Source organism: Pempheris klunzingeri, chromosome 20, assembly GCF_042242105.1.
Source record: "Pempheris klunzingeri isolate RE-2024b chromosome 20, fPemKlu1.hap1, whole genome shotgun sequence".
NCBI lineage: Eukaryota > Metazoa > Chordata > Actinopteri > Acropomatiformes > Pempheridae > Pempheris > Pempheris klunzingeri.
In genome coordinates this window covers 9,068,853-9,095,729 of record NC_092031.1, presented here as the reverse complement: position 1 = coordinate 9,095,729, position 26,877 = coordinate 9,068,853, and the positions used below count along the sequence as shown (strand labels likewise).

At 41.1% G+C, this 26,877-nt stretch overlaps 3 protein-coding genes across 7 annotated transcripts; 2 read left to right on the top strand and 1 right to left on the bottom strand.

Moving 5' to 3' along the window:
* The first annotated feature begins 163 nt into the window (after positions 1–163).
* On the top strand, positions 164–5,523 carry LOC139219774 (palmitoyltransferase ZDHHC6-like). 4 transcript variants are annotated; one of them, XM_070851731.1, is made up of 11 exons: positions 164–256; positions 1,215–1,760; positions 1,929–2,020; positions 2,399–2,558; positions 2,700–2,858; positions 3,386–3,439; positions 3,788–3,955; positions 4,200–4,241; positions 4,395–4,540; positions 4,706–4,752; positions 4,848–5,523. In XM_070851731.1, the coding sequence occupies exons 2-11, from the start codon at positions 1,494–1,496 to the stop codon at positions 4,946–4,948; spliced, it is 1,236 nt and encodes a 411-aa protein (XP_070707832.1). In that variant the 5' UTR covers positions 164–256; positions 1,215–1,493; the 3' UTR covers positions 4,949–5,523. The 4 variants fall into 4 exon arrangements, with proteins under 4 accessions (XP_070707832.1, XP_070707829.1, XP_070707831.1 ...); XM_070851728.1 differs by having other exon boundaries at positions 4,392–4,540; XM_070851730.1 differs by having other exon boundaries at positions 196–270; positions 4,392–4,540.
* Positions 5,524–6,561: 1,038 nt separating this feature from the next.
* On the top strand, positions 6,562–13,287 carry LOC139219726 (bifunctional coenzyme A synthase-like). Of its 2 annotated transcripts, XM_070851669.1 has the most exons (10): positions 6,562–6,716; positions 7,758–8,516; positions 8,626–8,840; positions 9,350–9,481; positions 10,117–10,306; positions 11,158–11,222; positions 11,328–11,412; positions 11,712–11,809; positions 12,077–12,223; positions 12,348–13,287. In XM_070851669.1, exons 2-10 carry the CDS (start codon positions 7,832–7,834, stop codon positions 12,405–12,407), a joined length of 1,677 nt encoding a protein of 558 aa, XP_070707770.1. In that variant the 5' UTR covers positions 6,562–6,716; positions 7,758–7,831; the 3' UTR covers positions 12,408–13,287. The 2 variants fall into 2 exon arrangements, with proteins under 2 accessions (XP_070707770.1, XP_070707769.1); XM_070851668.1 differs by lacking the exon at positions 12,348–13,287 and having other exon boundaries at positions 12,077–12,286.
* A 1,504-nt stretch (positions 13,288–14,791) lies between these two features.
* On the bottom strand, positions 14,792–19,365 carry LOC139220026 (myosin light chain kinase, smooth muscle-like). Its single transcript, XM_070852066.1, has 8 exons — positions 19,190–19,365; positions 18,860–19,077; positions 17,878–18,001; positions 17,321–17,473; positions 16,831–16,960; positions 16,581–16,665; positions 16,236–16,376; positions 14,792–15,390 (listed from the first exon to the last, which is right to left on the bottom strand). Exons 1-8 carry the CDS (start codon positions 19,270–19,272, stop codon positions 15,185–15,187), a joined length of 1,140 nt encoding a protein of 379 aa, XP_070708167.1. The 5' UTR covers positions 19,273–19,365; the 3' UTR covers positions 14,792–15,184.
* Between the last annotated feature and the right edge of the window lie 7,512 nt (positions 19,366–26,877).

Below are 26,877 nucleotides of genomic sequence, written 5' to 3'. Positions count from 1 at the left end.
AACTGGACTTTATTTTATGTTTTTCCGACAGTGAAAATGCTCCAGCTTGTGGATATAAAAATGTCAGCCCCGTTTTTAGTTTGCCGAATTTAAATGCATAAATTATTTTTACAAGTCTGTGGTGTTTGAGTAATAGATTGCTTATATTACAAAATGTCCACAAGGCGTTGAGAGCAATAGTTTCTGAGACACCATGAGGAAGGTTCCTCCCTGTACACACAAGAAATTTAAGGAAAAAAACCAAGGAAGTGTCCAGGTTTGTAATTTAAAGTGACAGTTTTTCCTCCATTCATAAATACTGTGCATATACGTCTACTGGTAAGCATACCTTAAGTCTTTAAGATGCAATATTATTCTCTTTAATTATTATGGCTGTAGTACAGCCTGATACGTTAGTCTTGCCAGTCTGGCTAACAAGCTAGCTAACCAGCTAACTGCTATAACGTTAGCCCCTGATCTGAACCGATTTTTGCCAAAGCAAAATTATTTATGCAGTGTTCATTTTCTTTGTCAAGGTGGTCTCAATTGTCTGGCTTGTGAATACGATGGACAAGGCGTACGCTCACATATCATGTCTCAAAGCACTGTATTTTCTTGATGCGAATTAGCTAAGCTAGCTTGGTAACATAGGCTAATTAGTGAACATTAGGTCGCTGTTGAGTAAATGCTGTGGCTTTGCATCCTGTAAGTCACTGTCCACTGTGGTGTTTTGTATTTTACGTTTAGTGTGCTTGCTCGTTCCTTGTTAAAGATAGCTATTTCTGATCGACAATATGGCAGTGATGGCCAAGGTGTGAAAGCTAGAAAAAAAATTGCAGTAAAAATAATAGTAATAGTGGGAGAAATAAAACATACGTTATGTTCACCTCATTTATGTTTGTGAGGTTAGGTCGCATATCAGCACCATAAACTACAGCCTCCCAACAAAAACTGAACATTTGTCCTCATGAAGGTATGATTTATTCCAGAGTTGTTGCAAATGCAAAAGGAAAGAAAGTAGAAAGTTCAACAAAGTATATCTAAATATCTATCGATATTTAAGCAAAAGAAAAGAGGCATAACTACTGTAGTGTGACCGTTAATACAGATAATAGCAGTAACTGCTGACTAATGATCACATGAATGTCACTATTGCGCAGTTAAACACATATTTAATGAAATGTAGCGGTTCTGGTTTTGATGCTTTAACATTTTTCCCCCCTCTCTTCTCTTAGATGGGGAATTTGAGTCTGTCACAAGGATAGTGTGCTCCGAAGATTGTCAGGAGAGGATGCTGCTCTTTGCTTGGGCAAGGAACTATGGGACGCAAAGAGCCCCAGTGACCCAAAATCAGGCCAGTTGCTGGGTACTCAGAAGACGAGAAGAAATATGTGCATCATCTGCACCGCTGACTTTGCAAGATAGTAGAGGAAAAAAGTAACACATTGAAGCTCGGTCGATACATTTCAGGAACTCAACAGCCTAAACATTTGTGTTAACCTTGTGGCGAAAAGATGAACTTCCTATCAACCTTTGTGACATTTGAGAACCTCCATGAGGTTCGGAGATTGTGCCACTGGGGTCCGGTCATAGCCCTGTCTGTCATTGCTATATGCTCCACCATGGCAGTTCTGGACTCCATTATCTGGTACTGGCCGCTAGACACTACAGGAGGCAGCATTAACTTTATCATGCTCATCAACTGGACTGTCCTCATCCTCTACAACTACTTTAATGCTATGTTTGTTGGTCCTGGATACATCCCTCTTGGCTGGAAAGCAGTAAGGACCCTCAAATGGGCTTATGGCATTTTTTCATGTGTATGTGTAAAAAACATGTTGCAACCTTGTCTGCGAAATTGCCACATAAAGATGTAATATAGTGAAACCACTGAATCACAGGAAAAATGTTGTATCAGACATATGGCTTATTTGTTTGTCCCAAAACAGGAGAGTCAACAGGAAACCCAGTACCTACAGTACTGCAGAGTGTGCCAAGGTTACAAGGCCCCCAGATCCCACCATTGTCGCAAGTGTAACAGGTAGCTACATTTATTACCAAGGTTTTCTCTCACCTGCGTGATATGGACTTATAGAAGAGCACTGGGACAGGGCTAATATAGCTAGAAAATTACCAAGCTATTTCCAGCACACCGAACTAGAGCTGGCTTGTGCGTGTTTGTGGATTGTCCGTGTTATTAGTCGACCCATATATATGTAAGGTGTCAGTGCAACCTTACAGCATCACATAATCGATTTAGGTGATGTTAAATAGATTAACATCATATTCCTGTGGTGTTGATCTATTTTTTGAACAAAGATGCAGTGTGACTCGCTGATGAACCTGTCACTCTATGTCCTCCCAAACAACCAGTCAATTCCCCCAGCACTCCTCTCCTCCTCTGCCTCCCCTCCCCTAGGTGCGTGATGAAGATGGACCACCACTGCCCTTGGATCAACAACTGCTGCGGCCATCTGAACCACGCCTACTTCACCAGCTTCCTGCTGCTGGCTCCACTGGGATGCTCACACGCTGCCATCATCTTCATTATGACCATGTACACGCAGCTGTATGAGAGGGTCAGTAGTCTCCTGACTCCACTACACCATGCTTTTGATTATGGCCTATTATCACCACAGTTTTTCTCTTGGCAGTTGCCTCATTTTTTTCATACTGATGTTACCACACATGTCAAGCTGTTTTCTTTTTCCTCACTGTAGATATCATTCGGCTGGAGTACTGTGAAGATTGATATGAGTGCTGTTCGTCAGTTCCAGCCCCTCATGCCCTTCAGTGTGCCTGCCTTTGCTGCCACACTCTTCGCTTTAGGCTTGGCACTGGGCACCACTATCGCCGTTGGCATGCTTTTCGTCATACAGGTAAGAGTTTCATAAGGTTTTCATTGAGGTGTACAATTTGATGGAATGTGATATTTAGTATGATCATTTTCACATTAATCTTGCAATGTCAGACTACCGGTAAACTCACTTTTCACTAGAGAACAAAAGTAGTTTTGTAAAATATCTTGTGAAACTCTGCATAATATGACAAGTATTTAGACTATGAGGTGACTTTCAAAATTCCCATATTTAAATTAGTTGTATCAGATTTAAACATGCTGCATGGTTCTACAAATGCACGGCAAATTGAGAACAAATTATAGATCCAAAGTGAAATGAATAAAGACACAGAACATAGCGCAGAAACAAACAAAAACATTGATTAATAAATGTGAGTCAGACAAATTTGAAATTTACAAACTGACTGAAATGACAGCTGTCCTAAGGAAATGCTTTCCTTCTGAAAGTCACAGAAGTCACAGGAGAAATCAGTGATACAATAATAAAGTTATTTATTGAAGAAAATATAAGTTGGCTCTGATAATGAAATAGTCTGTCCTTTTCAGATGAAAGTCATCTTTCGAAATAAGACCTCGATCGAGTCATGGATCGAGGAAAAGGTCAGGATGTCTCTTTGATAGCCAATTACTTTGTTTTGTGATGACATTTAGTGTTGTTGGTGTAATTTAAGATTCATGAATTTTTGTTTTTTTTTACTTGTTTAATCTACAAACAATGTAAGATGTCAAACCACTTTTTTTAAATTACCACTGTGGAAGGATTTTTAGTCAATATTGTCAACATTTCATTGTCACAGTTCTTTTGAATTAAAAATGTCAATTTATAACTAATGCATGCAAGTTCCAGGATCATCTCTCACAACAATATAGTGCGCTGATGATGGAAACTTGACACCACTCCGATCCCAGTGACACAAACACTACCACTCCCTGTCTCTTTTCCACTAGGCCAAAGACAGAATACAGCACTACCAAACCGGGGAGGAGTTCATCTTCCCGTATGACCTCGGCAGCCGCTGGCTGAACTTCAAACAAGTGTTCACGTGGTCAGGGACGCCCAAGGGTGATGGCGTTGTATGGCCAGTCCATCCCAAGTGTCACCAGCACACCTTAACTGTAGGTTCAGTTTGTTCGTTATGTTGAGTAATGCATGCAATGCTGTTGTTGATTCCTATGTTCTTATGTACATAAAAATATCTTGCATGTTAAATGTTTCTTTAATTGTAGATTGTATAAAAGCAGTTTAGGCAGTATGTATAATAGTAAACCCTACTCATGAAACATGTTCTCTTGAACAGGGCGATAAAAGCGACATTGTTGAACAATAGTGACTGTAATTGTCGTATTCCTCTTGTAACAGATTGAGCAACTGAAACAGAAAGCTGATAAACGAGTGAGAAGTGTAAGTACCTGCCAAATCCAAACTGTGGCATCTGTGTGATGTTGATATAATTAAGTACCATGACTTTTTAAACACGTAGCTGTAACTTGTCTGAATTTAGGTTGTGGTCAGAACAGTAGAATAACCACACATCTTGTATACCTTGGCCAGCAGGTCCAGTACCGAGCAGTAGAGGACTATAACGGAGCTTGCTGCCCTCTGAGCAAAGGTCTCCAAACCTTCTTCAGAACCCCCTGCACAGAGGAGCCCAGGATCCCCCTCAGGAAGAGGGATACCATCCTGGCCACTCGCGGCACCAAGTGAGTTCATTCAATTCAGTTCAGTTCAACAGCAATCATCACGGTTACTTGTGTAGAAGTCTGGATGGTTAGGCATCCAATTAAAAGTTTATTTTGAATCAATGAGTAATGGACCACAACTATGTCTATGTGAATCTGCCTAATGAATGTTTCTTTTCTCTTTAGGTGGTGGATGTATGGAGACAAAGTTTTGAGCGAGGAGCAAATGAGAGGTGGGATGAGATGAGATGCTGCTTTTTGTTTGTATTTTTTTTAATCACAGCAACAAATATGTAACTGTGTCCTTTCTGTCTGTTTTGGCTTTCAGCGGGAGAGCGCATAAGGGGATGGTTTCCAAGGCGATGTGTGGAGAAGTGCCATTATGACACAGCTGCCAGTGATAGCACCAGCGATAAGAAAGTAAATTAAAATATCTGAGCAGGCTTTATGTAGAGCAGGGGAGTTAAACTGAACAAAAGGTGTCCGTGTTCATAAACAAACATCCACTGAAGATGTCACGCCTGATGCTGCAGGCTCACCATCAAGAATTTCATACTTTGATTAAAATTTGTCACAGATTTCAATACCAACTTGAATTTTTTAAAGGACACATAGTTCTGTAAGTCTTACTGAGCACCTTGCTGTCAAATAATGTCTTGAAGAGGACTTCAGAGTCCATGAGAGGACCTGGTCCCAAGGGTTCAGTTTGACTCCTCTGACCAAAAGTGAAACCCAGCACCTGTCTTAATTTCCAAGAATCGCCACCAGGCTTTAATGTGACTGCATTGTGATTACATGACTTTTTACTTGAATCTGTTGTTTTTACTTGTGTTGATGTCCTTTTTTGCTAATTATGCAATGCCTCTGCCCAGCTTACCCCGGGGCTTCGTCATGCAACTCTTTCTACAGTATGGAGATAACACTTCATTTCTTTTTATTATTTTTGTAAAAACAAATTGTTGGCCTCAAACTATAGATTGAAAATTAAAAAATCTTCCACAAGAGTTATTGTTTGCCTCCATCTTTTTGATTGCTCTGAGTGCTAATGTTCATTCATTCTGAAGTGCTTTGGGCTTAATGTAAAACAGTAATTCTGCTTTTGTATACTGTTGGTGTCACACAAAAGAAAAACGGCTAAGTTAAGCCTTGACAACAATCTAGTTATTTTGTTTGCAATATTCATTATATTTACGTCATAGTTACAGGAAAAGCGAAATAAGATTGATGATGAGAACTCATCGTCAATTCATCATTGACGGAAGAAGCATTCAGACAAATAAATGTCAAATCTCAAGTAAAAGTTGGACATATTAGCATCGAAATATACTTGAAGTGCCAAAAGTCAAAGTGCTCATGCAGAATGGCCAATTTCAAATCATATGAATTATATCAATGGGTTATAAAGTGATGCATAATTAGGTGTGTTATTTTAACATTTAACTTAGCTGCTAAAAGTGGGGCTAATTTTAATTACTTTGTACATTATATGTTATATTATCGTTGGGTGTCTGAGTCTTAGATAATATCACAATTTGTACATGGATTTTCTATTAAGATTAATCTGCAAAGTAACTTAATTAATCAATTAAATGTCATGTAGTGAGTGAAACATTTGCCTCCAAAATGCAGTAGAGTAGACATATAAAGCAGTATGAATTGGAAATACTGAGGTAAAGTACAACAACTTCAAAAGTACGACAGTAAATATACATTTCACCACTGCTATTCTGCTATTCATAAATATCACTGCTTTAAGAGCCTCTCTTTGGTATCGACCTTTCAGGTGCTAATAGACTAAATAAGAACACAATAGGAAGAGCTGTAGGATAAACATTTAGGTATATTGTGTACTGTATTATGTATATTGTGTGTAGACTTTATGATATTGTGTCTGGTTATCTGACAGTGGCTCTTATGTAGTTACATGACTACATGTCCCAAAGGCCACCGCTTCTTTTCCCCTCAACCAATCAGGCTGCATGTAAAATATCACGTGATTATCCAGCTCTTTTCATGTGTGAGTGACTTCCACTAGTGGGTGCTCAGCTATTTGGACTTCAGTGGGCTGGAGAGGACAGATTCCCCGTTGAAAATTATCAGGAAAACGAAGTATTCATCGGACATGAGGACAGGTTTGCTCATAAAGTGCACGATTCATCCGTTGGTCTTCACGTCGCGTTAGATTTGTGCCACACAGGTAAGTAACCGTCATGCTAAATTAGCCGGACTGTCAACAATTTCTCTTAATGTGGGCCGCAAATGTCGCTAAAAACAAAATACAGACAGCTCCGTTATTGCTTGCTCTTAAATAACATCACCAAAGTTATTCTTGAGTATTATTTTGACCCTGCAGGGGTTTTTTTTTTTCTTTTTGTGGTTTTCAGTCAATGTAATGTTAGCACTAGATAGCTAGCTAGCTACATCCTTGAGAGTACACACACAGAAGTTCACCTCAACTAACTAAATGACATTGTTTCAGATTTTACGGCTGTCAAACATTGTGTGAACAGTTGTTCTGTTTCCCTCTTGACAGCAGCTAGCCAAAAGGAAGTCACAGTAGGTAAACATTGACCAGCTTGCAGCTCATGTCCTTGTTATGTGCAGGATTATCGTGCTCAAAGTGCGACCCAATAGTGTTACAGGTTTAGGGTCCATGCAGAAATGAGATATTCAATTCATGCATGTCAAACACGTCGGGAAGTCACAATGTAAGCAATGAATGTTTCAACATCAGCACTAAGGGACGTTTTTTTTTTAACAAGAGAGCTATTGTCAACTTTAGTGAATCATTCAACAACCCATTACATCTGTTAAACATAACAGAGGGCCTATAGAGACTCTGCAAGTATGTTGATAATATTAACTCTAATTTAGACATTATTTGACTATTCCCTTGTTTAGACCATGGAGCTTATAACTTACTATAAACAATGAAATGCACACAGCCGTGTTAGTAGACTAAAGCATTAAAAATTATCAGGATGTAAAAATTGAATTACTAATACAATGAATGTATTTGTAACTATATATATTTTTTAAAAAGTATTATATGTATTATTATATGTATAAAATGTATTTCCTCTATATTTTCATACCAGCGTTGCAAAGAAATAACCAGCATTGTTTCAGAAAGTGTGCAGTTAGCATTGTAATTCCATTGTAGTTCTAACATAATTCAAAACTAAAAACTTTTAACATCACAGGTTTAACTACTACTGTTTTTGGCTTGTCTTTCCAGTGTTTACCCACCCCCTGACAGTGACTCCTCAGATACTGTGTCGACTGTGATCCCCTGCGATATCGGCCAGTAACATGTCCATGTTCAGCACGGGCATCCTTGTGCTGACGTCTCCTCTCCACACCCTACCCCTGCGCATCGCTCCAGTGCTCAGCTCAGCTGCTCAGCTTGTAGAGCGCACGCTGTATGTCCACCTCCACCCTGGGCTGAACCTGGGCAGTGGGAGCCAACCGCGACCAGTTTTTATTCCACCGGTAGTGGATCTGTCTACGCTCATCTCCCGCCTTTACAGCAATGCGGCTGATGTGTGCGGGCACCTGGATGTTCGTGTTCTTCTGACCAATGTTCGCACTCAGTCAGCTGCCTGCAGCGGAACCGCGATCCCAAACTGCCCGTTTCCCACACCACAATCTCTGTCGCACTCCCCGGAGGTGGTGCTAACAGACTTTCCTCTGCAGGACCCAGGTCAGTCTCATCAGGTAACGCAGTGTCTGCAGAGGTACACAGGCCACTGCTACGTCTGCAGCCCCAGCCTGCCCTCAGTGCTGCTCCACCCACAGCTAATGAAGCTGCAGGAGAAAGAGGAAGGGCTTAAAGAGCCTGAGGAAAAGGCAGAACCCTTGGAGACATACAGTGACGTGGTGGTAGGGGGGACGTTTGACCGCCTCCATGGGGCCCACAGGACACTACTGAACATCTCATGCCTGCTAGCCAATAGAAGGTTCCTTATCGGTGTGTGTGACCAAGCAATGCTGAAAAGTGAGTTCTTCATTTTCATGTAATATTTCTGAGGCTAATGTCTCATATTTCGATGATCTGTGAAAACAACGATCAGAAGGCGCTCACATCCTTTTCTTCCCAACTTTAGGAAAAGTGCTGAAGGAGCTGGTTGAGCCTTACTCTCTGCGGGTCCAGAGACTAGAGGAGTTCCTGCAAGACATCAAACCCTCACTGCAGGTGGAGATCGTGCCCCTCGACGACCCTTTTGGAGTGTCTGTGGTGGACCCCTTGCTGCAGTGCATCGTGGTTAGCGAGGAGACTAGAAAAGGAGGCGAGGCTGTCAACAAGAAACGCATTGAGAATGTAAGTTCGGAAATACCTCTACATCTCTTCAGGAATGTCTACCTGCTGGCTGCTCACAGTTAAACACTGAAATTATACAAAATGAGCAAATGGTCATTTTGATCCACCGTTTTTTTAATGCAGGAATGTCACATGACCCATAGAAGAAACAATGGACTAGGACACAACTCAAATTTCTTCCCCCACCAAAATATTCTTTTTGAATTGATAAAATACTGTACACTGGAAAAGTGATCAAATTAAAGAATACTTTACCAGCATGTCCAATTGTATGCCACAGCTGATTCTTTAACATCTGTCAATATCATGCTACCTTAGTAATTTTCCTCTACATGTTCATTTTTTCATCTATTCATATGTTTATTACATGACTGTCATCAACCATGTCTGAGTCACTGAGCGTTACTGCTAACGATTGCAGGCTGTCCATTGGTTTTTGTGTCACTGTGAGCTGAAAGAAAACTGTGCGCACATATTTGATGTTTTGTGTTCTCTGCTTCCTAAATCAGGGCCTTCCAGCTCTTGTCCTGCATGAGATCCAGCTGCTCAAAGACGCCCACCACACTGAGACAGAAGAGGAGAAGATCAGCTCCTCGAGTCTGCGCTCTCGTCTGCTGGGCACCCTCCTCACCCCGCCTAAGGTAGTTCATGTTTAAAAATGTTTACATTTGAATAAGAGATGTCACTGCAGGATAAAGGATACTAGTTAACAAAAGACCATCAGTGGAAGTCAAATTAATTCTGACTTTAATGAAATGCCTCCCCAGTTTGTGCTCCCAAGTGCATTTATTTTATGTTCACTCGCTGAAACAAAACATTTCACTCTGCTGGCTTTTTCTCACAGCATTTCATTATGTGAGGAACAGTTTTCTCATTTTATAACATGGATCAAACTTTAAAGATCAGTCCTTGGAAACTTAAAAAAAACTTAAAGAGCTGTCTTATTTTAAAAAAAGGTTAGTGGCAAATAAACATGATTTGAGTTCACTGAGTTGACTCTGTGTGTCTCTGGATATATAGATTATTATTACTATGTTATCAGAGAGGCAGTGAACTCCCCTGCAGCAGGGGTGGAGATCTTTGAACAGGCCTGACTTGTTTCAGAAGCTATTTGTGTTACATGCCACCATAAATATACAGCTTTGTTCTGTTATCACCTCCACCCATTGAATCTTCATGCTTTCATGTGCCACGCTACTATATTCTTCCATTAAGAAATATCAACTTTAATTTCCATAATTTTTTTTTCTTGTATCTCCTGCTTCTTCTTGACTAGGACACATCCCGCCTCCCTCCCGTCCCGTATGTGATTGGCCTGACAGGAGGCAGCGGCAGTGGAAAAAGCTCCATCGCCAGGCAGCTGGAGGCTTTGGGTGCAGTTCGGATCGACTGTGACAAGCTGGGCCACGAGGTGTACCAGCCCGGCACAGCAGCCTATCACAGAGTGCTTGAAGAGTTTGGGTCAGGTGAGGAGGGTTTGGCTGTGGTTAGAGATGTGTCATCCACCCCCCTGTGGTATCTGCCATTGTTTTTTCAATATTTAAACACTGTGATTGAAACATTGTGATTCACATAAATGAGTGCAGTGTAGTGAGTAAAGGTCAGTTATGATGAGACACAGCTGATTTGATTTTGATGAGAGTTGACTGGGTGACTTCTGGCTTTTACAATTTGGAATGGCCCAATGAGTAGCTATATTATGAAGTCAAAATGTAACATTTTGAAAGGCCATGTCTCCTGCATTACAACAAAAATGTTCTATTTTTTTACAGCATATGCTTATTTTAAGATCTAAGAAGAAAGAGAGAGGGTTCAGTGAATGTCTGAAAAGCTTATTCTCAAACATGATTTCTCTGACACCAATTTTTGACTTTGCTTTAAAGACACATTTTCACCTTAAGACCTTATCCCGCTAGACTTGAGGGAGGGATAAGTGGTAAAAATGAAATGTTGAAATCTGAAACTTCTCTTAAAAAAAATCCCTGAATGCCCTCTGGGTTGTGTCATATGTAGTTGATAAAATAATGATTAAAAGAAGATTCAATATCTTGGCAGCACAGTATCTGGATTTTGGCATAATTCTGGAGTTGTACAAATTACACTGATTCGCTGATCATTAGTATCTGAGATATGAGCATGACAAACTAAAGAATCCACCATCAACAGATTTACTTTACACAATGCAAGAATTCAGTAGCAGAATCGACTGATTAACTACAGCAAACGGAGGTTCCCCAAAAGCTTGATTTTCATGCTGACTTGCAAATGAATGCCCATGTGTTGCAGCGCAATGATGACCTGTCACCATCACTTTTAGATCTCCTGAATGAAGATAAAACCATCAACAGACGTGCATTAGGAAGCAAAGTATTTGGAAACAAGGTAATATGGCGAGCATGAATAATGTTTCAGGATATTGTGATGTTACGAAGGACATGACATCACTGTGCGTCGACAAATTTACCAGAGATGCTGTTTTTCATGCAGGAGCGGTTAAAGGCCCTAACAGACATTGTGTGGAATGAGATTGCACTTCTGGTGAAGAACATAATCAGCCAGGCCAGAGAGGAAGGTATTGTATGGATTTACATGTATTGATCTTAGTCCTGTAGAGCTGTATGTCGGTAAAGATGTTTTTTGTGAGTATAGGGTGTCGAAGATGAAGAGTTTTCTGTTTTGTGTAGCCATTAGAATGACTTTACGTTCATACACAAGGACGTTTATTTTTCCCAAAAAGTCTGTCAAATAGACTGCCCTTCTTCCTTTGGTTAGGCTCATGCACTGAGCTACACGGGTAATAAAGAAAAGGTGCCCTTGTTTTGCATCAGAAGACATTTCCCCGGTGTTCATGTGAGCCTTTGCTCTTTGCAGGTAAACAGGTCTGTGTGGTGGACGCAGCAGTTCTTCTGGAGGCTGGCTGGACAGACATGGTCCACGAGGTCTGGGTCACCATCATCCCTGAGGAGGAGGTAATGTCCCTTCACAGAATGTAAATAGCTTATTTATGTCCATAGTTCTAATTAGTAAGTGAATAGATAAATGCAGTTGTTTCTTGATGCACTAGTCCACTAGTCGAAGATAGAAAAGGCTGTGGGTTGGAGTGTTTTTTTTAAACTGCCACTGGAGGGCGCCAAAGTCAGACATTTTGAAACTCTGCACACACACACAGTGGCTTTAAACAAAAGCCTTGTTAACCCTAACCCACCTGCCTCCCCTTGTTTCCCCTCCTCTCCCAGGCAGTGTCAAGGATAACCGAGCGAGATGGTGTGACCTCAGAAGATGCCCTGCGTCGGCTACAGAGCCAGTGGTCCAACGGCAAGCAAGTAGAGCACGCCAACGTAGTGCTCAGCACACTGTGGGAGCCAGAGGTCACTCGGAAACAGGTCACACACCCATCATGCCATCAGTACAGGGTCTACACATCTGCATTACTTAGAATAATTTGATTCTGTAATATAAGAAAATGTTACTTTTTTCATTATTTCCCCATTGTCTTGTATGTTAAAGGTGCTGAAGGCCTGGAATCTTCTTCAGAAGAGAATCCGACAGAGGCAAGACGGACAGTAGGAACACGTGTGGGACGCTACATCATCTCAGCTGTGACCCGTGTATACAGAGCAGGCATGTGTCATGCGCAGCCACATGTGCACACAAATGACTGATCCATATAAGGAAACTCTGCCTTAGAAAGAAAAGTGAGAACGGTTACTGTGCCACTCCTGCATACCCAACAAGCTCCCTCACTTCTTTTGACCAAGACTCAGTGCCTGATTGACTTTCCACTGGTTTTTAAATTCTAGTTTTATTGTAAGATGCATAGTTGAGAGATGGATGGATGAATGAATGAATGAATGGATGGATGGATGGAAAAAGAGCAACTATGTAAATGATCCCCAGCTAAATAATTTGAAATTTGCATGCTGGAAATCATATTTGGGATTAATAAAGTGTTATTTTATCCCAAGAACTGTAGGTCCAAAGATGATTTTGTCTTTAAATGAATGCTGTTGTTTAAATTATGTGCTGCATAATTTCAAGACCATACCAGCAAATCATCAGCAAAGTCAAATATTTTGGGCACCTTGTTAACTGTAGAATAAGTTATTATTCTTCTAAGAATAATTAATATGAATGTAACTTAGAAAACCAGCTAATGGTAAGGGAAAGGTGAGATAAACAACATATTGCAAGACTGTGTTATCGCCACTGTTAAATCATGGAATTAAATGTTGTGTTCATCTTTGTGGTGTCAGGGTTGGAAGAATATGGTAGCATATTCACTATTATCCAATGAGGAATTATAAATTACCAAAAATGGTACATTGTATTGTAGAAATATGTGCAATAGAAGAGGATATTTAGAATTATTATCAGTCTAGTTGTTGAGGGTGACATGATGAAACTAAAAGGGTTTAAAGATTGATCAATAAAGGAAAACAAAAATACATAGCTAACTTGAAAATACATTTTGATTGCATGATCTTGCCACAAACTCGCCTGAAAACTCAAATACTGAAGGGACAGCAGAGCGGAAACTAAAGTCATGACGTGTTTATCTTATGGTCACGTCGCCAGATCCCATAATATGATTAGAAACCAGTGTTTTCCTACCAGGAATAAAATACCCTGTCGTTACTGTAGCCTTACCCTCAGTGTTACAGGGATTGTCCAATGAAATCAGTAAAGTGTCATTTGCTCGTACAGATGGTGAGAAATTTGCAGTGTCTTCGATTTTGTCGTCTTGCATGTCATCTGGAAAGTCTTTAACAAATTAGCATTAAATTTAATGTTTTCAACCCATGAGTGGTCTTAGGGTGGTTTTCTTTTTTAGTTTTAAGGCATAGGCTTTGAATTTATGGACCAAATTTCTTTTTATTTGATTTGAGGGGTCCTGGGTGTGTATCATGTCTTATAATCCAACAGACAAGGGTGCAGTTCCATTTATACGTGGGCTAATCTCTAAATTAGACTGCCCTAGTAGTTGTACCGCATGGGAGCATCGGGAAGGGAATTGAGGCTACAATTTTGGAAAGAATTCACTCCTATGTGCGCACAACGCCCTCTGATTCAATTTTAAGTGGTGCATCAGGTGCATCTCTTCAAATCTAAACTAGCTAAGATATACCCACAAGTTAACCCTATACGTGATAGATGTAAGTCTGTGGATGCAACACTTGATTCACATCTTCTGGCTTTGTCCCAACTTGGAAGGGTACTGGAAGGCTATTTTCGAAGCTCTCTCTTTAGTCTTAACATTTAAAATTGATCCAAGCCCTCTTATGTCACCGTTTGGAATTATTCCTGAAGGGATGCAACTACCTGCAGCGGGCCATAAAGTCGTTGCCTTCACTACCTTCTTGGCACGCCACCTGATAATTTTGAGGTGGAAGGAGGCCGCTTCGCCCTCATTCTCCCACTGGATAAGGGATGTGCGGTCTAACCTGAAGCTTGGAAAAATTCAAATATAGACTAAAGGGTTTTTAACACAATTTCGTGTGGAGATCTCTCGTCATTCTTTGACAAACCCTTCACACAAGTACAGGAATAAATACTCAATGTGGTTTATGATATTTTAGACCTGGACGTGTTGTTTCTGCTTGACCTCTCGTGATCTCACGATTTTAATTTCTCAATTTCACATCACATTACGAACTGTCGTATTAACTATGGTCTTTCATTGTGTACACCTTGAAATACATGCATGCCGCCTTGTACTTTCCTGTATAAAGTGGAGCAAGTCTAACACCACTGGGTGACAGCAGGGTGTAGGAGATATTCACTGTGAGGTGGGAATGGAGTTATTTTTGCAAATGTAAATTGCAAATTCAATAGAAAAGAACGGTAAAAGAATGAAAAGTTTGTTTGAAAGTTTATTGGAGTCTCTATGCTCTTTCATAAAATAATCCAAAATAACATGGACATTTTTATTTCAGTCTTACTGCTTTTTTGGATGTGAAAAGAATCCCTTTCAATAACTATTTATAACATTCACTTTCAACATTCATTTAGTTTCCTAAAATGTAATCTTTACTGTGAACAATATTTAAATGTGCAGAATGTACAATTTTCATGTGAGCATAATATTACCTTATTTCAGTACAACTAAACTTTGTGCATTGGTAGTTGAACATGTTAACATAATAAGAATAAAAAACAACAGATTTAGTAAGTGCACTAGTAACTGGTCACGTGTGGAAAAAAGGGCTCTGGGTATGAGTGTCCAAACCTTATTATCCCCTTGATGATACAAGACTGCAACACACCCTTTTTGCCTTGAAATTTCTGTGTAAACAATGTTTTGTAGCAGTAAATAAACTGTCCATCCTCTTTCCAAATAAAGGAAATCACATCTCCACTTTCAGTTTAGCAGAGCTAATTGCTTCCCCTAGCTTGTTGCAGGCCCGGCACACATAAACCCCAGAGTCAGAGGACTCCAGATCAGCCACAAGCAGGGAACAGAGCCCGTCTTCATTTTGCTCCATGGTCACTCTGTGCGATTCAGACACTGGCTGCTCATTCTGAAGCCACTTCACCTCCGGCTGTGGGTAACCTACAATTGAGACAGTAGGACATTACTGCAGAATCAAGAATATAAAAATGACACAGGACTGAACAAATATATATATACACACATACATACACAAGCCTAAATGATTTGTATTAAAGCTGGTCTTTGTGCAACAGAGGTCATTATATATAACAAAAAGGAGAAATTCATGTTTTCTTATTCAAGATAGCTAAAGTCTGTTGGCAGTTAAGATGTTAAATAAATCTGTTCTAAAAGTTTTAAGTTTAAAAAAGGTATAGTTCGACATTTTGGGAAATACACTTATTCACTTACAGTAAACATCATCACTCAGCCAGCAGATGGTTAGCTTAGCACAAAGACTACAAAAGGGGAGAAAATAGCCCGGCTCTGTCAAAATGCAACAAAGGACTTCCTGTCAGTTTGAGGGTGTTGGGAAACCAGCTGAGGTCCGCTCACAGTGAAGAAGTAGTTTGGCACATAACGCCCAATAAAACCACAATGTGTTGTTTTTAACAACAGCAGATTTAACAGGTAAATTAGTGAAATTTTAACACGTGGTGATGGGAGGATTAATGTACCTTTAGACAGAGCCAGGCTAGCTGTTCAAAACAATTAAGTTGCTGACCGTGAAATTAAAACAATGAGCTAAAAGATGGTGAAACGCTCCACGGAGCTGATGGCAACAGCAGAGCTGGGTAACAATTATCTGTGGGTTCATCCCCACAAGCAATCTCTCTTCAAAACACGTTGTAATTTGATCTATAGTTGAAAGAAAACTTTTTTTTAATTTTTTTTTTTTGTTCTTGCCCTTGTAGAATGTGGTGGGGCATTATTTAATGAAGTTCCTCACAGTTGAGGCACTCTACCATTGACAAGGCATGTTAGCTGAGCAGTTGCTCCTTTGGGAAGGGTGGTGTCCTTAAGGGCCTGCTGGAAGCGAGGTTCACTCTGAAGCTGCTTATCCAGCGACTGGATGGCCTCCTCTGCCTCTTGGCTCCAGCCTGGCTCTGGATGAGAGGGAGGATGGTGACGAATAAAACAGAAACAAGGCTTTACTGATCACAAAGGGGTAAACTTGAAGTGACAATCGCAAACTGTGAATCATCCACCATATGTGTGCAGCTCTAGGACATGGGAGGGCTTTGTGCGCATATATATCTATGCGTTTGTGTGTGTGTGTGCCTGTGTGTGTGTCTTTTTATCGGTCTTACCCTCTGCTGAGGAGCTGCCAGGAGAGTCTGGCCTGTTGGAGAGGTTAGCCATCCGCTGTAGGGCCAAAACAGCCTTGCCAGTTTTCTAGAAGTTTAAAGGACAAATACCACTGGATGACAAAGTACACTCATAACCAAGCTTCAGGTCTATATGGGGCAATGGATTAAAAAGGTCATCACACGGAGGCACCGATAAGAGAATTGTACATCTGTCCTCTGCTGCACTGTCATCATTTTTCAGCGGCGTTACCTTCCACTTGCGCTTGGCCAGAAAGCGTCTCATCTTCCCCTTATTGAGGGACTTGGTGGGTCTGCGATTCAGAGGGGTAAAAGAGACCATCCAGGGGTGGGCGAGGGCCTCGGTACATGGCAATCTGCATCTAGAGTGCAGGTGGATGAAGAGGGAGAAGCAAAAGCTGTCAAATGCTGCCATTAGTCTGCTGAACTCACTGGATTACCTGCTGCATAAATAAGACAAAATATAAATGAACTAAATAATATCCAGATGTTGCTAAATAGTTTGCAAACATGCATATTCTATGCAAATAGTTGCAGATGCAACAAGGAATATGTTGCTCATGTGAATTTTCTTTTCTCTTGTAGCTACGTAGACGCTAAGCTAGAAACTTTCTGAATGCATCACAAGGACGTGCTTGAGTCTGAGCAGAGAGTACAGCGATCATGTAGGTGACCATGGCTTTGGTATTTGCTATGGGCCATGATCATAAAACTAGACCAACCTCCGGTCTTTTTTCAGCAGGGAGCTGATAAAGTCCTTAGCTTGATCAGAGATGTCCTCAAAACTCTCCTGGTCAAACTCGTAGCGTGCAGCAGTCACAAGAGCAAAGGTCTCAGCATCGCTGTTCCCCTGGAAGGGAGATTCTCCACTGAGCCTGGGACACAAAACAATAAAACTATGAATGAAACATGCACACAGCCCCATGCAAGCCTACAGGTTTACCAGGGTTCTGCTCAGACTGCATATCCTCATCTGTGTACCCATTAAAAAGGGAAATATTATTCAGCATTGACCTGAGGGTAAATTTATAGTCTTGAACTTGTGGTTTCCTTCAGCTTCTTCTGGTTTTGGTTGAAGCTATGCACACTAGAGCTGTACCACTACTGCCATGTCACAAAGGACTGTAGTAACGCAACTTCACCAGGTGATGGTGCCAAAGCTGCATTTATAGAATATATGGACACATTTTTCATTTTACATATGTCATTTCAACTCTTCTCAGTTTAAGTTTAACTGTAGTTATATTTTAAAAACCACCACAGCCTTTATTCAACTTACAAGATGAAGCAGATGACTCCGATGCTCCACATGTCCGTCTCCAGGCTCACAGGCTCATAGCTGATCACCTCAGGGGCCACAAACTCTGGCGTGCCGTGCATCACCATCAGAGGTTTACCCTCCTCTGAAGAGCAGGACGAGAGTAAGAAGAAATGCAGTCCAAACTTCAAAATGTCACCCTGAATGTTTTGTATTTGTCGGTTTGTATCAGTCTATTTACAGATGGCTCTAGTCAGCTCTAAATAGACCACCCAGTGTGGAGCAGCAGCGTCTAGAGCGTCACCAAATTTTCTGCCTCAATTGGCTTAACAGGCTTTGTTGCATTTCAGTTGAGGTATTTGTCTATTTAAGGAGCTTTTATTGCGTAATTCGCATTGTAGACATCTAGGAATTTCAAAACAGCTCTCCTTGATGTTATGTTGGGTTATTTTTGGCAAGCATTAAAATGAGTGATCCTGCGTAGACATTGCTGTGCTGTCAGGATAAAATATGGTTATATGGAATATTTCTGTATCGACTAAATAAATTGTATATTTCAATAAATAAATAAAAAAACAATTAAAATTGTAAATTTCCCCATTGCGGGACTAATAAAGGTATCTTATCATTAACTTTTCTTTCTTCATTTTGATGTTATTAAGTGAGCCATCACAGGAAGCATTTTATTGTGCATGCTGACGGCATCAAGTTGAGCTGCACAACATTGACTGCTGCTGCCTTATAAGGACACTCTGATTTCCCTGTATTGTAACTTCTACCAAAATACACACAGGATTTTACATTCAGTAGAATAAACACAGGGGTCTTCGTTCACTGTCCCTCGTGAGTGACTGTAAAAGTAAAAATCTGCTGTATACAAGAGAATTACTCTCTCACAATGGTCCTTTTTAGTTTGTGATTCTAGCTTAATGTGTGCCATATTAGGACACAAGATCCCAGTGAGATCATTATGAGACTGTTTGCACAAATCCAGCAAACTCACCCAGTTTTCTAGCCAAGCCAAAGTCAATGATCTTGATCCGTGTACCAGTTGTATCTACACAGACGATGTTCTCTGGTTTGAGGTCCAGGTGGACGATGTTCTGCTTGTGAACGTACTGCATGCCCTCGAGGATCTGCTGCACGTAGCGGGCACTGGTGGGCTCTGTGTGCTCAAAGTTGTCATCCACGATGCGTTCAAAGAGCTCCCCACCTGCAATACTGGGCAAATAAATAACACCAGTCAGGTCCATGCTTCAACTAATGTAGCTCTCACCAGTTATTCAATGATTTTACCGGATTAAAGTCACTTTTCTAGTCCACAGTTACTTACTACTCCATGACCATGACCATCTCTGAGCGTGTGTCATAGGCAGCCACACACTGGACCAGTTTTGGGTGGTGAAGACAGTTCATGAGTTCGATCTCTTTGCGAGCAGCCTCCTTCTCCTTAGAGGTTCGCGCTCGGTAGAACTTCCCAGCAGACTCCTGACCCGTCTCTTTGTTGGACAATCGGTACACCTCACCAAACTTCCCACTACAAAAGTTATATCCAAAACAAATAAGAGACAGTCCGTTTTCAGTTGGCAAGATACAGGAGAATTATCTGAACTGTATTGAAAGCCTAATGTTTGTTTTCCATGCTTACACTCCCAGCTTCTCATGCACATTGTAGTGGTCCTTGATCTTGTGTTTGGTGTCAATGGTCACCGTGATGTACGGCACAGACTCTTCCTTCTTTTCTTCTTCAAAACACAAATAATGAGTTGGCAAACAAGACGTAAAACCTCAAACATTTTCCAAATTCACCATATTACCTACTTGCAGTTGCCATCTTGATACACTTAGACTCCCGGCTTGGTTCGCTGACCCCTGCTGAGTTGTAGGCACGGACGCGAAAGTGGTACTGCCCCTGAGGCTGCAGGCCTGAGCGGATGTGGTAGGATGTGTTTTTACAACGGCTTGCTACTTCAGTCCAGCTCCCAGGCTTGTCCTCCAGGCCCTGTTGTTTGACCTCCACGATGTAGCCCAACACAGCTGTGCCTCCGTCGTAGCTGGGACCCGTCCAGGACAGGACCAGGGACTGAGTGGAAAGCTGGGAAACAACAGGCTGGGATGCCGGTGGGTCGGGCCGGTCTGAGGTGAAATTCAAGAACGAAACACCTTTAGTCAAATCCTTAAACATGAGGCAACAGGTGCACTTTCCAACAAGAACAGAAGTACTGATTGGACATATCTGAGCAAATATTTAAGGGACGAATACCAGTGTTGGGTCATTTCAAATCACTGCAGAACCAAAGTGAGTCTCACCTATGACACTGAGGGAGACGGTGTGCTGTGCAGAGCCTTTACTATTTCGCACTATGACAGTGTACGAGCCTGTGTCTTCTGGACAGGCCTGAGAGATCTCCACGCTGCTTTGTGTTTCACTGCTCCTCACAGACGTCCTCGGCCTACCTGACACCACCTGAAGAGAAGGAGACAAGGAGGAAGCAAACACGCAGAACTTTACTGCCACAGAATTTCAAAGTGACACATAAAGTAATGGATCAAACTGCTGCACACTAAAAGCCACTGGGACTCCTGTCGTTGTTACCTTGTCTCTGTTGTAAATCCAGCAGCAGGCCACAGGGATGGAGCTGCTCCTGAACTCGCAGTGTAGCCGGGCCTGCTCTCCTAAACGCGCATCCACCTGCTCTGGTGGGTCTAGAAACTCCACAGGAGGTCCTGAGGGGAAGCAGAGTTTACTCATTCAACAAAACCACAACTGTAACCTTTGCTAGTGGAGACTTTTCTTTGTGAAGGTTGATATCACTGATATCTGTGGAGACTGAGGAAGTAGGTGGACTTACAGGTGAGTGTGCTACGACAGGCAGATTTAAGAAGCATTTAACCAATCACATGCGAGCAGTCATGCTTGGTTGCAGTGGCACTGACGGTAGTTTTTGGACATTATATGCATTTGAATGTTCAGCTAATGGAAATGTTATTGTGTGAGTGGGTAGATGGCGCCAGGCCAACTGAGTGAAGTTTAAAACAAAATCATTTTTTATTTTTCGTTTTATTCACGAAACAAATTTTACTTGCCACTATGCCGCACTAACTTTGTTGCTGCTTCCCTGCCCTCTATTATCAGCAAATTTATTATCAATTTGCTTTATTTCTACATAAGAATGAGGTGGGTAAGATTTTATGGGTGTGTGAGAATAAAACAGACTTTTTTATATAAGGTTTTAGTCTACCTTGCTCTTCCTCTTCTTCTTCCCTGTGTTGGTTTTTCCCTTTAGAAGGTGATTGGGTGCTTTCAGGTGACGCAGCCTTGAATGTGACCTCACTATGCAGCTCATGGTTGCTTAATCTGGAGATTTCCTTTGGTGCTGTTTGAGAGTGAGACAGCTTTACGTCAGTATGGTTAATTTAGGAACAGGTTATACTGTATTCGATGTTTGTGCTGAATTTTTAACCCATCACTTTGCTCCTGCTTTACTTAACCATACCTGTGATTTGTAACACAGCACTGCTTGACTGTTTCCCAGCAATATTCTCAGCTACGCAGGTATACGTCCCAGCATCTCCGGCTGAACACCGAGTCAAAGCCAGACTGGCAACACCATTTTTGAAGGTAGACTTACTTGAATGCAGCCTCTCACCTAAATGACAAAATAAAAACATGCTTTTACGGTAGGTGATAATCATTGATACAGGATGTTGTGGCCTTGAAGTTCCTTATAAGAACTTTGGCTAACATATTCTCATTCATCATTTACCAAGGTATGGTAATCGGTCATTTACCATTGTGCTGCCAGGAAACATTCAGAGGCCGACTTCCTGCGATAACACCTTCAAAAGTAGCATCACTTCCTTCACGGACTGAACAGTCACTGAGCAGTTGTTTGAAGTGAGGCTTTTCTTGTGTCTGGACGGGTGTCAGTCTGGAGTCTTAGCAGAGAAGAGAGATGAAGGACAATGGTTTTTGTTTTCAGATATGCTTGACTGGAATGCAAACCAGTGTTTCCTCTACCACTGACCATTCAGGGTGGGCCAACCTATTCAAAACTCTGTTTCTGTGCAGAGTTGTTATGTGATGCAAAACATTTCTTTTCAGTTGCCTTTGGATCCTGGCCCTAATGTAACTGATCAAACTGTGGATGAACTTTGAATGCACAGTGTGCTAGTTGCAAATGTGAATAGGAAACAGAAAACAGAAGTTGGTGTAGGGTATTTATTTGTTTTGCCTCCAGTCAGAGCAGCTCATAAGCTACCTTCTGCTGCACCTACTGTCGTATGTTACAGCTGTGCGTCCAAGTGTGGGTAGTTTGCCATCGTGTTTACAAGACTTTCTCACCACATGTGTGTTTGCACATGTGCATTTTGGTGTTGGAATGTCCAGCAGGATGTAGAGGTTTGTGGGAGTGGGGGGGGGGCAGGTTGTATGTCAGTCATATATACTCTGAGAGCCTGAGGACATTTCTGACTACAATATCACAGTGACTACAAAAACAACACATCTCATATTAATAATGTTACATGTATATAGAGCTGTACCCTAACCGCTGTTACGAGAAGTAGCAAACTAGCTGCAGGGGAGCTAATCATACATATGTAATCTAACAGATTCCAGTATTCCTGGGTTCCCTGACAGGCCTCTGCAATGTCACCATGCAAAGGATTAAAGTTTAAGAAGCTGAAATTAAAACATGAAGCACCCGCGGGGGAAGCAGGGGCCTGAGGCTCGGGGTGGGGTATATTTGTGGTAAATGTAAAGAATGTATTCCAGTTATTGAAAGTGACACATTCAAAGGTCTGCAAGTCAGCTGTTTAGCTATTTTACTAGTTACTGGTCTTTACCTGTTGCAGATGAGACTCCCAGTTTGTTGCTTCCCTTTAACATCCTGTTGGTGGCTTCCAGTCCATCCTCTTTTTGCCTCTCCACACGGAAAGGTCTGGTTTGAGGCTTGATGGCCAGCCGGAAAGTAGACACAAAGGTCTTGGGCTTCCTACCATCTTTGTCCATCCTTGATCAGAAATGATAACCAGAGTTTCAAATAGTCACTCATCAATCAGGCCTCCTCTTCTTCTCTTGTTTTGCTGTGTGTTGTGCTCAGTACACACGTACAGTGTGAAGCTAGTGTGTTGAACTTTCGTCCTATTTCACACATCCTCAGTGATGCTAACAGGAGGAGCCTCTGCTTTCAGACTGCCCCTGAAATCACTACCCCACAGTTCTCAGGAAACAGCCTTGTTTGATCGGACGGCCAATTAAAAACACACATGTCCAACCCCCACCGTCCCCCTGCACCGAGAGCAGAGGCAGAGAGAGTGAAACACATGTGCTAGAAAACAAAAGAGATAGTATGAAAGAGTAGGAAATGTGTGGGAGAGACCAAACATTCAAACTGAAGAGAAACAGAGAGCAATGAGGTGGATAGTGATAAGAGAAACACACACTGGCAAAGTACAAAAACATATTTTACCTGATGGTTCTCTTCATAGAAACTACCTCTTCTCCCAGAGCATGATTACATGATTACACTTTGTTGTTCCCTGTAAACACCTTTTCCCTGTAACCGCTCCGTCACTCAGTGTGTAAGTTGAGTCACACAGCCAGAGCGACCACAGGAATCAAGAAGAGCCAGAAGGGCAACTTAGTGTGTGCAATGACTCCGCTTGGTGACAGACAGCATGTAGAAAATCATTGAAGTGACTCTTTCAAACCGTGGATTTCCAGGGTAGAGTTATTTTGAATGAAAGTGGAGAAGTGGGACCATGTGACCACAGACAATAGATGCCATGCTTTTTATTCTATTGATATGGGAATAGGCAGGGCTGCTGGTTGGGTGTGTCTCCAAGGCAGCTCTCATTTACCCTTTGTTGAATGGCTGTGAAGCACAGACTCTTATCCATATTCAAAGCCTGTGATAGCTAGTTGACGGCCATTAGGGTTTGCTGAAAAGCATTTTCATTGAAGGTCGCTGGTTTGGATTTTATTCCACTTACAGCTTCTGCAGGTATTTTGAAGGTTGTTGCTCTTTTATTGTTTTAATATACATTTTCAAAGAATTGCACATTATGAACCAATAAAGTGCTTTTCACTTTTACTCATTACACAATGTTTTGCCTGTCAGTGCACTAAGCCTATGAATCATTATGACTTGTCTAGATACACCTCGTACTGATATGGGACTGTACAAGAATACTGACGTATTCCTTTAGTATGGAAATATGTAATTTACATGAGAAAACTGATGCATCTGTGTCTGATTAAGACAAACACAGAATGACTCTTGTGCAGCAACAATGGTTGCAAAATACTTTTTCTAAAAGCTTCCCTCACATTTATGAGTAAGTATGTTGTGGGTTTAAATGGATGTATTTCACTCGAATTCAGTGGTCAGCACAAGAATGTAAGGAAACAGTTACACAGATTGGTATGCATAAGTAGTACCATATGGTGGGAGGCACATAATTTACTTAAGACTACAAACATGTCCCCCTGCAGCTAAAAGCAGGTTGATTGATGGACCAGATATCAACAGAGGCTTAACTGTTTACTGACAGACAGCACCGCTCTACCCACTTCTAAGCTCTCTGATATAAAAAAAACTCACAAAATGTGCTTAACACACACACACAAGCGCAAGCATTTTCATTTTTTCCTCAACGAACACAGTTTACACAGATGTAGCTGAAGAAATAAAGAAGCCACATGAAAGACAAAGAACAGTGAAACAGTGAAATTGAGAAAAAAGAGTCAGAAGTTTCAAGTCTTAGCCAAACTGACACATATATAAGTTATAAAACCTTAATTTTATTCATTTTTAGGTTAACAATTAATGAAAAAAATTAGATACCGTGCCCTATGTTTGGACAATAAAGGTAGCAGGGACGACACAGTAAACGCATTGAAAAATAACAAGTAAGTATTTTAAGCTGAGGTCTCTCATTTCTAAATTTAAATGCTAATTATTGTTTTTTTAGATTATTTTCTTGTTTTTGTCTTTTTTTTCCTTTACTTTCCTTGTTTCTTTCCTCTTTTGACCATTTTTGACTTGTATATTATAAAAACTGAGTCAAATCTGATTATTTTTTTAAATGTGTAAAGATAATAAATGTAAGAATATGGTATAAGCATAGGTCCTAAATGGTTTGGCCCATTCTTTAGAAGAAGCCATATAAGGTAAGAATATACCACAGAAGCTGAATAAGGTTTAGTGTATTCTTTTCTCACCATAAATGGATCTTTACATTATATAATAATGTCACTACTTTACAAAGAGCTTAGGTCCGAATATTCCATCGAGTAAATAGCTCAGCCCCACCGCCCCACCTCTTTCCTCCACAATTATCCTTATCAGAAGGAAATCGTGCAAGGTTTTGGCCAAGTCTTAAGGAATTCAAAACAGGAAAAGCAGAGAGGGGGAAAACAGACTCTCTCTGTGTCTGACTACTCCAACTATGGTAATAATTTTACTTCCTGTTCCCATGAAGTCCTTCAAAGACATGCAGGCTCCTTATTTTCCCGTTCCCACAAACTTCTTCAAACACATGCCTACTCGATCACTCCATTAAATTAAAGTGATGGAAGCCCAAATGTCAGTGAAGTGGGCATGTGACTGGCTGATAACGGTTTGAATGCCTCTTTAAAAAAAGTGGAATGGGGCCCTCCGGTGGTTGTACATCTCACATTGCAGAAATGTGACCAACAATGTGGCCATACAGGAGATGGTCAAACCGAAATCAGCAAAGTCTATTAAAGTCCTCGATCAAACTTTAAAAACAATGAAGTAAATACATTGTATTTAACACTGTGAGAACCGATGCAGCTTCAGTCATCTAAAATATTCTTCTTTATCTCTTCAGCCTGAATAACTTTGCAGGCAAATAAGAAGAAGTAGATAAGGCTTCATAGACAGAGAGTCAATGATGAGCAGAAGAAAGATGAAACCACACACTCTGACTTGCCCTCTAACAGATAAACTATTCTCTTGCCATTCAGACAAGCCTCTGTATGCCCTTCTAATAATTACAGTTTTTTTTTAGGTACATCCTCACAAGGATCAACCTACAGCTGACTCTGTTTTGTCATGCTCTTCCCCTCATATACATTCAAAGAGCCTGCTGTGATTCCGCTGCGCTAATGAGGACAGAGTAAAGAACAGAAGTTCTGATGTTATGTCTGAAATTAGAAAGCAGCAGGATGCTTCACAGGCTGATGCGCTCTGGCTTCAGCTCTGAGAGAGCAGAGAAGGGGGAGAGGAAAAACAGTGAGGAGATGGAGGCAAAAAAAAAGACATGAATGGATAGAGAGAGGTTGTGAAGAACAGAGGACACCCTGGCAGTGTGTCACAAGCATCCCGGCCGCTCACTCCACTGTGACGAGGATTATTGTGCTGCAGCCAGAGGCCTCGGCCCTTTTCCAGCCCGTGGAGTCGGGTCAGTTTTCCTCCAGCTGCTCCATATGTTGGCTGGAGAAGCTCTGGGGAAGAGCTCGGTCCTCAAAAGGATGGAAGGAGCCCCGAAGCAAAGTCCAGTTGTCATACAGCTCGATGTACTCAGACACTTTAAGCTGTGACAGAAAGAAACTGCATTTCGGCATTTCTTTAAGAACAAATATTCATTCATCACTTATTTGTTTATAAATGTCGCAGCTAATGTAGAAGTAGAAGAATGGCTCATAAGGTTCTCTAAAGTGGATTTATATTGGAATTAAATTTCTCAAATAAAGTATGCATTTGGAAAAGACTTTCTCGTTGCCATCTTTTCATCATATCGTATTATCATATTACTCGCAGAGGGAAAGAAACTATTCAAATAGTCCAACAGGGATGTTTTCATGTCATCAATGTCAATTTAAATTTTGCCACCTTATCTGTTCATTTTCATAAGGTCACATGACAAACTCACTACTGAATTAGGTTCGGATGGCCAGCCCGTGTCTCTCCACTCTTAGGCTGAGGAAGCTCTGCCATTTTCTCTCTGTTTGCAGTTTTCTTTTTTGGATTTCCCGCATCAATCCTCACA